Source organism: Mandrillus leucophaeus, unplaced genomic scaffold (assembly GCF_000951045.1).
Source record: "Mandrillus leucophaeus isolate KB7577 unplaced genomic scaffold, Mleu.le_1.0 Scaffold24, whole genome shotgun sequence".
NCBI classification, from domain to species: Eukaryota; Metazoa; Chordata; class Mammalia; order Primates; family Cercopithecidae; genus Mandrillus; species Mandrillus leucophaeus.
In genome coordinates, this window is record NW_012102476.1 from 3667212 (window position 1) to 3679543 (window position 12332).

The 12332-nt window shown below is 59.9% G+C and overlaps 3 protein-coding genes across 5 annotated transcripts in view; 2 read left to right on the forward strand and 1 right to left on the reverse strand.

Annotated features, from left to right (window-relative positions):
- The window catches only part of SETD1A (SET domain containing 1A), a 27382-nt gene extending 24371 nt beyond the window's left edge, over positions 1 to 3011 (forward strand). The window contains exons 18-19 of the mRNA XM_011982506.1: positions 1982 to 2119; positions 2198 to 3011. Coding sequence (XP_011837896.1) covers positions 1982 to 2119; positions 2198 to 2371 — 312 coding nt within the window. The 3' untranslated portion in view covers positions 2372 to 3011. The remainder of the gene's footprint in view (positions 1 to 1981; positions 2120 to 2197) is intronic.
- Positions 3012 to 3542: 531 nt separating this feature from the next.
- Positions 3543 to 7539, forward strand: HSD3B7 (hydroxy-delta-5-steroid dehydrogenase, 3 beta- and steroid delta-isomerase 7). 3 transcript variants are annotated; one of them, XM_011982502.1, is made up of 7 exons: positions 3554 to 3649; positions 4009 to 4180; positions 4405 to 4560; positions 4779 to 4887; positions 4962 to 5061; positions 5197 to 5359; positions 6142 to 7539. In XM_011982502.1, the coding sequence occupies exons 2-7, from the start codon at positions 4015 to 4017 to the stop codon at positions 6555 to 6557; spliced, it is 1110 nt and encodes a 369-aa protein (XP_011837892.1). In that variant the 5' UTR covers positions 3554 to 3649; positions 4009 to 4014; the 3' UTR covers positions 6558 to 7539. The 3 variants fall into 3 exon arrangements, with proteins under 3 accessions (XP_011837893.1, XP_011837892.1, XP_011837894.1); XM_011982503.1 differs by lacking the exon at positions 5197 to 5359 and having other exon boundaries at positions 3543 to 3649; positions 3816 to 4180; XM_011982504.1 differs by lacking the exon at positions 5197 to 5359.
- Positions 7540 to 11005: 3466 nt separating this feature from the next.
- STX1B (syntaxin 1B) overlaps positions 11006 to 12332 on the reverse strand; it is a 32566-nt gene continuing 31239 nt past the window's right edge. The window contains exons 6-8 of the mRNA XM_011982551.1: positions 11717 to 11854; positions 11500 to 11610; positions 11006 to 11271 (exon numbers count right to left, since the gene is read on the reverse strand). Of these exons, the coding sequence (XP_011837941.1) occupies positions 11191 to 11271; positions 11500 to 11610; positions 11717 to 11854 (330 nt within the window). The 3' untranslated portion in view covers positions 11006 to 11190. The remainder of the gene's footprint in view (positions 11272 to 11499; positions 11611 to 11716; positions 11855 to 12332) is intronic.

Here is a 12332-nt window from a genome sequence, read left to right on the forward strand (position 1 = left end):
GCCAGGATGGTCTCGATCTCCTGACCTCGTGATCCGCCCGTCTCGGCCTCCCAAAGTGCTGGGATTACAGGCTTGAGCCACCGCGCCCAGCCCGCGCTGCTGCCTTTCAAAGGGCCTGGGAAGCAGGAGGACAGGCACTGAACAAGTATCCACACAAAAGGATGGTGTTCCAGCCTGAGCAATATTGCCAGACCCCGTTTCTGCAAAAAATACTAAAGCTAGCCGGGCGTGGCGGTGCATGCTTGTGGTCCCAGCTACCCAGGAAGCTGAGGTGTGAGGATCACTTGAGACCACAAGGTGGAGGCTGCCGTGAGCCAAGACTGCACCACTGCACTCCAGTCTGGGCAACAGGGCGAGGCCGTATCTCTAGAAAAAACAAAAGCCAAAAGGATGGCATTTGGTATTCACAAGATCTGGGGAGTTGGGCCATGGGAACACACAGCTAGGGGGCCTAAGACCTCCTGGAGACCATGGTGCTTGAGCAAAGCTGAAAGGAGCTCGCAGGCCCAGGCGAGTGGCATTGTGTGTGTGCTTGGTTGCGGGACACCACGTGCACGGGCCTGGAGGCAGGATTGTCTTGTGAGAGTATGGAGGTCAGCTTGGCTCATTAGAAACCAGGGCCATGGCCGGGCTCGATGGCTCACGCCTGTAATCCCAACACTTTGGGAGGCCGAGGGAGGCGGATCACCTGAGGTCAGGAGTGCGAGACCAGCCTGGCCAACATGGTAAAACCCCATCTCTACTAAAAATACAAAAATTAGTCGGGCGTGGTGGTGGGCGCCTATAATCCCAGCTGCTAGGGAGCCTGAGGCAGGAGAATCGCTTGGACGTGGGAGACAGAGGTTGCAGTGAGCCAAGATCGCGCCATTGTACTCCAGCCTGGGTGACAGAGCAAAACTCCGTCTCAAGGAAAAAAAAGAAACCAGGGCCAGTGGCAGCGACATGCAGCTGGAGGCTGGAGGGGACGGGGAGCCCAGACCGCACGGGCTTGGGAGCCTGTGAATCCACTCAGGCCTGTGGCGAGAGAGGAGGAAAGTCCCGGAGCCTTCCGCAGGAGAGGGCCCCGTGGCTAGTGAGCTCCCTGTCTAGGCTGACACCAGTGTCCAGGCAAAGGCAAGGGTGGCCCGACCCAAGCAGTGGCAGCAGAGGTGACAGAGAAGGTGCAAGGTGGTTGACTGAGCTCAGCAGTGAGAGGGTGAGGGGGATAGGAGGCCCTCGGTGCTGCTCTTAGCCGCTGGGAGTATGGTGGGATGGCCAGTGAGCTGGGAGTGAGGAGGAAGAACAGATATGTGGTCAAGATGAGCTCCAGTCTGGACGTGGGGTTGCAGTGCCCCAGGGACATCTAGGGGACGACGCCCAGCAGCTCCACTGAGGTGGCTTTTGGCTGGAAATGGAAGTTTGGGAGGAGTCCCCACCACACAGCTGGCGGCTGAGGCTCTGGAAGGGAGTGAGGTCACCCGAGGAGGGCACGCAGAGGCTCCTCACTGTCTTCTGGGAAGTAAGGGTTGCTCCTCACAGGGGTGCGGGGCGGGCGGCCTGCTATTTGCATTGGTCGGTGGCAGCCAACAGGTGCCTGTTTTGGAGAGAGGTCCAGGGAGGAGAGATGAGCAGGGTGCCATTGGTGACATGGCCACTGTCATTTCAGGAGCTGCCCCAGCCCCAGACTTGCCCCAGCAGTCCGGGGACCCCACTGTGATCAGGCAGATGCTCGAAGGAGCCAGTGGCTCTCCTTCCCGATGCAGATTTCCCTGGAGTCCCCTGCGGGTGACTTAGAATGGCCACCAGAGGCTTAGTATGCTGCCCCAAAGAGGGAGGGCTCCTGGAAGCAGAGTCGAGAGAGTCAGTGCCGGGTTAGCGGGAGCCGGAGGCAGAGCTGCAGCTCCAGGCCTGGTGGGCATGGACCTGGGGTGCTGGCTGGCAGGTGTGCTCGGGGACAGGAAGTGGGGGGCTCTTCCCTGACCATCGCATCTCACCCTGACAGATGGTGGCCGACATGCGGGAGAAGCGCTACGTGCAGGAGGGCATTGGCAGCAGCTACCTGTTCCGGGTGGACCATGACACCATCATCGATGCCACCAAATGTGGCAACCTGGCCAGGTTCATCAACCACTGCTGCACGGTGCGTCAGGGGCTGGTCGGGGCAGGAGTTCGGGGGTCGGTGGGGGTGGCCACGGCTCACATGCCCTTCCCTCCGCAGCCCAACTGCTATGCCAAGGTCATCACCATCGAGTCCCAGAAGAAGATTGTGATCTACTCCAAGCAGCCTATCGGCGTGGACGAGGAGATCACCTACGACTACAAGTTCCCACTGGAAGACAACAAGATCCCGTGTCTGTGCGGCACGGAGAGCTGCCGGGGCTCCCTAAACTGAGGTGGGGCAGGACGGGTGCCCACACCCCTATTTATTCCCCCTGGTGCCCTGAGCTCCCAGCACCCCCCAGCCTTAGTGGGCTCAGCAGGGCCCACATGCCCCCATCTCCAAGCGTGGGGTTGGGGGGCCCCAAGCCCAGCGAGGGAGCCTCAGTCCCTGGAGGCAGCTTCTGCCTCTCCTGTCGCCCCTGCCCACCACTCCCTGATTGTTTTTCTTTGCGGAGAAGAAGCTGTAAATGTTTTGTAGCAGCCAGCAGCTGTTTCCTGTGGAAACCTGGGGTGCCGGCCTGTACAGATTCTGTCCTAGGGGCTGCACAGTCCTCTCGCTTTGTGTTAATGGGGACTTCCCCTTATGCCCTGCGTGTACCCCTCCCCAGTTTAGGGGTCTCTGGGGCAGTGGCCATGTTCTCCCCCTGGGGGGGCTCTGCACCCCCAGTCCTGGGGACTCCGTGCCTGGAACCCTGCCTCATCTGTTCCTGCCAGACCCTGAGGGTCACCCTCCCACCCTGGTGTCACGCCCCGGCTCAGCCAGGCCAGGATGGCGGGGTGGGCCCCTTCTGCTGGGCTGGACTGTACATATGTTAATAGCGCAAACCTGACGCCACATTTTTATAATTGTGATTAAACTTTATTGTACAAAAGTGCTTGGTTGGTGTATTTGGGCAGGAGCGAGGGGTTGGGGGTGGAGGGCACAGAGGATTGGGCAAGATGAAGAGAGGGAAAAGTGAGTACCAGAAGTGTGGGGCTGGTAAAGGGGCCTTCAGGCAACAACCCAGACCTGCGGAGGCCCCGAGACTGCTTTGGACCCCTAGACAGGCCGTGGCAGCCGCAGCCGCACCCACACCAGGAATCCCCCACCAGTGCCCGCCAGGGCGGTGCCAAGGTCAGGCCTCCCCTTCCCAGAACCACAGCTGCAGCTGGGCCCCTGGCCTCCTGGGAAGCCCAGCGGGAGGGAAGGCCTGAGGTCACACTGTGGGATGAGGTCACCCGCTGGCTCCACCCAGAGCCCCGGACCCCTTAGCCCACTCAGCAAGTTCCAGCTTCATCACCCCAAGTTCTCCGCTGGACCTGGATGCCCGTGGAGCACAGAGTGGCCGCCAGGGGGCGCCTTAGGGCAAGAGTGGTGGGGGTTGTGGCTGGGCGGGTCTCTGTTCCTGGAATGGGGCAGGAGGGAGAAGGAGGAGCCAGCGGAAGGGGACGGTGTGTGGGCTGGCCAGTCCTGGACGAAAGAAGAGGGCCCCTCCAGGCCAGTCTGGGCACCCTGGGACAGCGGCTGCAGGTAGGCAGAGGCGCTGCCAGTGCCCACCCAGGTGGCCTTTCCCTCCATCCGGCCCTTCCTGCCTTCCTATAACCTTCCCTCCACCTCCCTCAACTCCCGGCCTCCCCACCCTTTTACTGCCCTCAGACCTCTCTCCCCAAACCCTGACCCCTTCCTGTACCCCAAGCCCGTCCCTCTCTCCATAACTCAGCCATCAGCAGGGGCAGATGGCTAGTGGCCTGGTTGCTGCAGCTCCCAGGATCAGCTCTGCCCTCCCCCCAAGCGCCAGCCTCTTCAGTGCTCCAGGGCACCTCCAGCAGTAACAGGTGGTTGCGGCAGGTGGCAGCCAGTCCCTGGGTGAGCCAAGGTCTTTTCCCCAGCCGGGCATGGCCGACTCTGCACAGGCCCAGAAGCTGGTGTACCTGGTCACAGGGGGCTGCGGCTTCCTGGGAGAACACGTGGTGCGAATGCTGCTGCAGCGGGAGCCCCGACTCGGGGAGCTGCGGGTCTTTGACCGACACCTGGGTCCCTGGCTGGAGGAGCTGAAGACAGGTTCGTGTTGGGGGAGCTTGTGGCGGAGAGGGTGTGGACGCTTCCCCATCCCTTCCAAAGCTGGGATCCCCACCCCTGCAGTGGAACAGATGATGCTGGTTTCTGTCCACATGGATGGGACGAGTGAGTCACATTGGGAACGTGACTCCAGAGTGGAAGATGAACCCAGTTTCTGGCCTCTGGCCCCAGCTGTGACATGGCCTGTGTCCTCCAACCCCGGCCAGGGCCTGTGAGGGTGACTGCCATCCAGGGGGACGTGACCGAGGCCCATGAGGTGGCAGCAGCTGTGGCCGGAGCCCATGTGGTCATCCACACGGCTGGGCTGGTAGACGTGTTTGGCAGGGCCAGTCCTGAGACCATCCATGAGGTCAACGTGCAGGGTGAGGAGCCCTGGATACTCCTGGCCATCTTGCTTGTTTGTTCCCCACTCTGTCTTTGGCCTTCACCTCCTGTGACTCCCCTGGGACAAGCTGTCCTATTGGCAGCCCTGCCCCCGCCTCCCCTGACCTGTTGTGGTTTTTCCTGGACCTGGGATGGGGAGGAGGAAGATGCAGAGAGGGAGGAAGCTGCAGCCTGGATACACCCCCCCCTCTGCCAGGCACCCGGAACGTGATCGAGGCTTGTGTGCAGACTGGAACACGGTTCCTGGTCTACACCAGCAGCATGGAAGTCGTGGGGCCTAACACCAAAGGTCACCCCTTCTACAGGTGAGTGGCAGGGCCCTCCTGTCCTCTAAGAGCCCATTTCCCTCAGCATTGAGTCTTCCTTCTCCTCCCGCCAGGGGCAACGAAGACACCCTATATGAAGCAGTGCACAGGCACCCCTATCCTTGCAGCAAGGCCCTGGCTGAGCGGCTGGTCCTAGAGGCCAATGGGAGAGAGGTGAGCCCAGAAATAGGAGGCACAGAGATGGGGCTCCTGCCCTGTACACCCCCTTACCCCGCCAGCCCAAGGAAGCTGGGGCTGAGAGCGAGCTGTCAGGTCTCAGGTCTCAGCAGTGCCTGCCTTTGCCACCAGGTCCATGGGGGGCTGCCCCTGGTGACGTGTGCCCTTCGTCCCACGGGCATCTACGGTGAAGGCCACCAGATCATGAGGGACTTCTACCGCCAGGGTCTGCGCCTGGGAGGTTGGCTCTTCCGGGCCATCCCGGCCTCTGTGGAGCATGGCCGGGTCTATGTGGGTGAGGACGGGGCTAGGCAGGGGGAGGCTGAGAATATGACAGGAGGACTTGCTCTAGAAGGGGACGGGACCCATATGACCCTGGGAGAGAAGTGTGGACTCTGACTAGAAAAATGTGGTCTATACATGGGCCAAGGTAGACTGTGATTATGTGGGGAAAGCCTGTGATTATGTGTCTACACAGTCTGCAGAGAATACAGGATCCATGCAAGTTGGGATATTAAAAAGTGTATCACAGGCTACAAAGATTGCAGCTGCGGGAGCAGCCATTCCCCAGGAGAGGAGAGGAGAGGGACAGTGTCTACACAGCACTAAAAGGGCTGGGTTCAGTGGCTCACACCTATAATCCCAGCACTTTGGGAGGCTGAGGCAGGAGGACGGCCTGAGCCCAGGAGTTGGAGGCTGCAGTGAGCTATGACCACACCAACTGGACTCCAGCCTGGGCGACAGAGAAAGACCCTATCTCTAAAACTAAAACGGGAGTAGCATCTACAGAGGGAATAATGTCACCTGCCGCTCCATCCTGCAGTCCCCAAGCCCCTCAGGGCCCACCCCACAAGTCCTGGCTTCTCCATCCTCTCCCCAGGTTCTTTGCAGATGCAGGCGGGCCCAGGAGAGCAAGTGACTACCAGGGCGAGGGAAACGGCAGCCTTTCCCAGGCTGCTGTGGGGATGTGGGTGGCAACTACCTGGACCCAAAGAGGGGGTGGCCCAGGAGAGCAGTCTCGATGTGGTGTCACAAGGGCGCTCAGGGGTGTGTCCGCCTCTCTTCTGCCACCGGCAGGCAATGTGGCCTGGATGCATGTGCTGGCAGCCCGGGAGCTGGAGCGGCGGGCAGCCCTGATGGGCGGCCAGGTGTACTTCTGCTACGACGGATCGCCCTACAAGAGCTACGAGGACTTCAACATGGAATTCCTGGGCCCCTGTGGACTGCAGCTGGTGGGTGCCCGCCCACTGCTGCCCTACTGGCTGCTGGTGTTCCTCGCTGCCCTCAATGCCCTGCTGCAGTGGCTGCTGCGGCCGCTGGTGCTCTACGCGCCCCTGCTGAACCCCTACACGCTGGCCGTGGCCAACACCACCTTCACTGTCAGCACCAACAAGGCTCAGCGCCATTTTGGCTATGAGCCCCTGTTCTCGTGGGAGGATAGCCGGACCCGCACCATTCTCTGGGTACAGGCCGCTGGGAGTTCAGCCCAGTGACGGCGGGGCTGGGGCCTGGAGGCCCATCATGGCACATCCACCCAGGTCCTGAGCCCTCACACCCTGGACGGGAAGGGACGGCTGCATTCCAGAGCAGGAGGTAGGGCTCTGGGACCAGAATGGCTGTCCCAGAGCCCTCCACATTTTTTTTTTTTTTTTTTTTTTTTGAGACAGGGTCTTGCTCTGCCACCCAGACTGGAGTGCAGTGGCGTGATCATAACTCACTGCACCCTCAACCTCCTGGGTTCAAGTGATCCTCCTGCCTCAGCCTCCTGAATAGCTGGGACCACAGGTGCACACCACCACACCTGGCTTTTTTTTTTTTTTTTTTGGTAGAGACAGGGTCTCACTATATTGTCCAGGCTAGTCTTGAACTCCTAGGCTCAAGTGATCTTTCCACCTGGGCCTCCCAAAGTGCTGGAACTACAGGTGTGAGCCACCGTGCCCGGCCCAAGCCCTCCACATCATCAATCCAGGAGCCTTGAGTCTGTGTTTTGTCCTGACGCCTCGAAGTCCTAGGGCTGTCAGGATACAAGGGCAGGGTTTGGGGACAGAGTGTCCTTCCTCTGTCCTCTCACCCCGGTCCTGATGGCCGCTTGGTGAGGGTCGGTGCCCTGGCGACCTGCCCGGGCTCTCTTCTGGCTTTCTGAGCAGGAAGCGAGCAGAGGCTCCACAGGCTCACGCTGCTCTCCTGACATCCACGCATGACCTTCAGGTCTCAATGCAGAGTGCAGAGGCGGCTCTGGTTCCTCCAGCCACCTCAGTCCCTCTTTGGGAAGTGATGTTCCCATTGTTTTTCAAAGGCCTCACCTTCAACCGTCTGTCTTAGAATTCCCCTCTGGAGGGCTGCGGCCTCCCTGCGCTTTCACTTCCCACCTCTCTACCCAAGTTCCTTCCCTGCACATCACCAGCCCCAGGCCTGGGGATGTCCCAGATGCTGTACCTGGCTGCGCCCAGATTAAAAGCCTCATCCACGACTGTGTCCATCTGTCTGTCCAGCTCTCCCTCCCGCGCCCCGCACCCCGTGTCCGCCTCCCCACGGCGCCCATCCCACGTGGGGACAGAAGGAAGTGAGCACACAGCACGCCCGCTGTTGGATTGGTTGCTATTTCTCCCGTCCCACAGGGCCCGACCTGGCCCGGGGTGGGGTGGGGGGCTCTGGGGACAGGACATGCAGGGCGGAAGGGGGGGCGGGGGCAGGATTTTCCTGTGTTTTATCCATTTGCAAGTTGGTCACCAATAGAGAGAAATGGGACTCTGAGGGCTAACAGGAGAGGGCGGCCTGGCTCTGGGCCCCAGCCAGGCCCCAGGAGTCCTGTCCCCTCTGGGGAGGGGAGGGAGAGAGCTCTAGAAACCAACGGAGAAACAGAGAAGGGGGCAGGGGCTCATGTCAGCAAACACAGCTACATCACGTGACACGCCAGCGACACAGAAACACACGCCAACGCACACGGCTGCACAGCGGGCAGGGGCGGTTAGGGGAACGGGAGCCGGGGGCCACCCATCTTGTCCTCTGCGGGGCGGGCTGGGGGGCAGGGTGAATGCATAGAACACGTCATGTGTACACGCTCAGGGCGTGGCAAGAGCGTGCGACCCACGGGCACATGGGATGGACACGCAGTGTGCTTCATGAGGGACGGGAACAGGGAGGAGGGGGAGGAGGAGCACTGAGCCCTGGCCAGGCCCGGGACCACCCGCAGGGCACACGTGGGGCACACGTGGGCTTGATGGTTGTAGGCGCCTGGGCAGGCGGCACACATTTGTCCGAGAACATGCAAAAGACACCAGCCCCCAGACAACACACCAGGACGCACACAGACAGCAGCCGACAAGCAGACACATCATAGGATGCGGGGGACGCGTAGAAAGTCAGGGCACAGCAGACCCTTGGAGATCCCCTGGTCCACCTGAGGCCCAGACAGGGGCAGCTGTGGGCCCGATGCCACTCCAGGCGGTGGAGGCGGTGCCCCAGCCATGCTGCAACCCTTCTCCTGTGGCCCCAAGGCCGTGGGACTTCCAGAAACACCTGGGCTGAATGGGGGTCCTGTCCAGCCAGGCAGAAGAGGGGACTGGGGGCTGAGGTCTGCTCTGGCATCTCCCAGGCAGCCCGAGATGGGAACAGGAAGGCTGTGGCCAGACTTGGGGCAGACTTCCTGTCCTGCAGAGGGTGGTTCTGGGAAGGGACAGGCAGGCCCCCAGGTCAGGACAGCCCACCCGGGGTTACGCACATGGCCATACTGACACGCACACAGGACAGGGGAGAGCTCGGCTGTCTGAGCTGGAGTAGAGGCGGAGGGGTACTGTGTTCTGGGAGGTCACATCTACATGGCCACACACACACACGATGCACACACACACACGATGTACACACACACACACAATGTACACACACACAAATGTACACACAAGTACGCTTCACATGACCTGGGACCCCGGGGTCCACACACACACACTGAGTCCCTCGCCTGTGCACACATAAGCCCCATGCCAGGGCACGGCACATTTGTGTACTTGTGTGTTCACCTTTCATGCTCCTGGGCCACAGAGCGGGGGCCTCTAACACTGTCCTTTCTCCCACGCACCACCTACCTGCCACCAAACCCACAAACTGTGCCTGTGCTGGCACACACAACAGGGGAGGTGCTAGCCCCTTCCTCGCACCAGAAACCCAGGCCTGCGTACCCCTCAGTCGCACCCTGGTGTGGGGAGCAGCCTGAGGGCTCAGCAGGAGAAGTGTCAGGGATGGGTCTTGGGACCCAGCCCACCCTGAGTGGCCACTGCCACACTGGCCACTCCAGTACGTCTGAAATAAACAGTTCCCCAAACCCGAGTTCCCTGAGGCAGAGCCCAGAGCATCCGATGGGGCAGTGGGGGACACACAGTCCTCTCCCAGGTCCAAGGCGGGTGTGTGAGGAAGGGGTCGTGTCCTGATCTTTGATCTGTGCAGGGAAGTCCTTGGCATTTTGCCTCATCAGTAACATTCCTACAAGTAGCCCTTTCCTTCCAGGAGGCATTCGTGTGGTCCCTGCACCCATGCCAGCATGCATGGTTTGTGCCTGGTGTGGCCCCTGCCTGGGGCCACCTCAGCCTTGCCATGTGTGAGCACACTGAGGGGTACCAGCTTCCAGGGGCTCGGGGCTATGCTGGGCAGAGACACGGAGGAAGATGAGGATCTGGGTGTGAGCGTGCAGAGCCCTGAGGCCAGGCAGGCAGGAAGCTCTGGCTGCACAATGATGTAGCCATGTGTGTGGCCACACGGGCACTGGGCAGCGCCTCTGGGGAGAGGGGCGGGGCAAGGACAACTGGAGAGACAAACCCAGATGGGGCCACATCCTTAGAAGTGTGTGTATACGCACATGTGTGTCCGTGTGTGTATTAACGCAGGGCAGAAACACACCATGCAGGCCAGGCGTGGTGGCTTAGGCCTGTAATGCCAGCACTGAGGGAGGCCAAGGCGGGAGGATCACCTGAGGTCAGGAGTTCGAGATCAGCCTGGCCAACATGTCAAAACCTCATCTCTACTAAAATACAAAAATTAACCGGGCGTGATGGTAGGTCCCTGTAATCCCAGCTACTTGGGAGGCTGAGGCATGAGAATCACTTGAGTAAGGGAGGCGCAGGTTGCAGTGAGCTGAGATCGCGCCACTGCACTCCAGCCTGGGCGACAGAGCAAGACTCCGTCTCAAAAAAAAAACAAAAATAAAACAAAAATAAAAAACACACCATGTAGAGAACTCCTAACGCACACACATGCACGCACATGCATGCCACACACACACAGCTGCATTCTAGGTAGCAAGGGATATACATTTCTGTGCCCTCCCAAAGCAGGTGGCCAGTACACAGTGTGGAGGGCTCTATCTGAGAAGACCTATCAACACTTCAGGCACATCCTGGACACACACACACACACACAGACACACACACACCCTTCCGGGACACACTGCAGCCCCTGGAGTAATGAAGACACGGGGTGTCTGCCATGGCCTGCGTGTACCTGGGCCTCCCTGGATCCTCTGAGAATGTGAGTGTGAGTACACACACACCACCCGCCTGGTTTGTAGCAGACACAAAGGGCTCGGGTATCAGTGGCTTCGTTGCTGTTGCATTAGGTTCAAACACTCAAACACAAAATTCCACGTACACAAATGGCGTGTCCACAGATCTGTGGTCTCACTCACACACACACACCGTTCACAGAGGACAGAGAGGGGCGTGGTGGGCAGCTGTGTTACACTCGGCTGCAGTCTACACAACAGCCCCGGTGAAGGGGGAAGCTCAGACCACGCACACATACCCGAGGCGGGGGTAGGGGGGTGCTCTGGTGCATCACACACATCACACGCACACACACGCTGGGGTGTCCACACGTCTTGAGCATGTGCCGGCGGCATGCATGTTGGTGTGCATGTGTAATCACGCCTGCTGCGATCTACGTGCGGGGGCAGGGGGGGGTCCATGGCCGGGTAAGGTCCAGGGACACCAGGGTCTGCCATGGGAGTGGAGGAGGGGTGGGGCTGCCTGGGTCTGTTTTGAGGGTGAGCCTGGAGCAGGGGATGGAGTGAAAGGGGTGGTGGGGGTATTGCTCCCGATGTGGTGGGGGAGGGGTCTGGGAGAGAGAAGGGTGGGGGGCCTACAAGCCCAGCGTCCCCCCAATGGATGACGCCAAGACCACCCCCAGCACCACACAGCAAATGATGATCATGATTTTCTTCTGCAGCAGAAAGAGGAGCGAGACAGGGAGACAGTGAGAGAGACCGACACATGGACAGATGCAGGGACAGACGGGGCAGAGGGTGGCGGGGAGAAGAGGGGAGAGAAAACAGAAACAGGAAGAGGTCAGAGCCAGAGATAAGGCTTCCCACCCGCTGCCATCACTCACCTCAGCCCGGGCTCAGCCTTGGGCTCCCCCGCCTACCCCCAAGCCGCCTGCCCCGCTCACCCTCCGGGCCTTGCTCTGATATTTCACTGCTTTCTTGGTGTCAGACACAGCTCGCTCCACGTAGTCTACAGAATGTTCCACGTTGTACTCGATGCGGTCAATCATCTCTCCCTGCAGACAGAGGAGATGTGCACAGGGAGGGATGGGGACTAGGCTGGAAGAGGGGACCTCGGGCCCAGGGAGGTTCCCAGGGTAGCATGGGTGGCAGAGCCGGTACCTGGCTCTCTACAAGCATGGCCATGTCCACAAACATGTCGTGCAGCTCACGGATGCTGGTCTCCAGCTTGATGATCTCATTGTGCCTTGTCTCGATCTCATTCAGCGCCTGCTTCGTCATCTGTGAGTCCATTTTGATCTAGGGCGACGAGGGAGAGAGCTACGATTCCCCTTCATCCCCATGAGCGCCTCCACCGCAGCGGAGTGGCCGGGGCCAAATCCGATGTCATTTACTAGCTGAAACCTTAGGCACATTATTTATCTGCTCTTGGTCTCAGTTTCCCCACCTAGAAAACGTGAATCATAACACTGCCCACCTCACAGTGTGGTTGTGAAGACTGAGTGAGTTAAAATGTGCACATCGGCCAGGCACAAGGCCTCACACCTGTAATCCCAGCACTTTGGGAGGCGGGTAGATCACCTGAGGTCAGTTTGAGACCAGCCTGGCCAACATGGCGACACCTCGTGTCTACTAAAAATATAAAAATTAGCCTGGCATGGTGGTGGGCACCTGTAATCACAGCTACTCGGGAGGCTGAGGCAGCAGAATTGCTTGAACCCGGGAGGCAGAGGTTGCAGTGATCTGAGATCATACCACTGCACTCCAGCCTGGGCAA

Coding starts and splice junctions, on each gene's coding strand:
- HSD3B7 (XM_011982502.1), top strand. CDS start 4,015: ATGGCCGACTCTGCACAGGCCCAGAAGCTGGTGTACCTGGTCACAGGG. Junction 4,561..4,778: donor CCATGAGGTCAACGTGCAGG/GTGAGGAGCCCT, acceptor CCCCTCTGCCAG/GCACCCGGAACGTGATCGAG. Junction 5,360..6,141: donor GCATGGCCGGGTCTATGTGG/GTGAGGACGGGG, acceptor TGCCACCGGCAG/GCAATGTGGCCTGGATGCAT.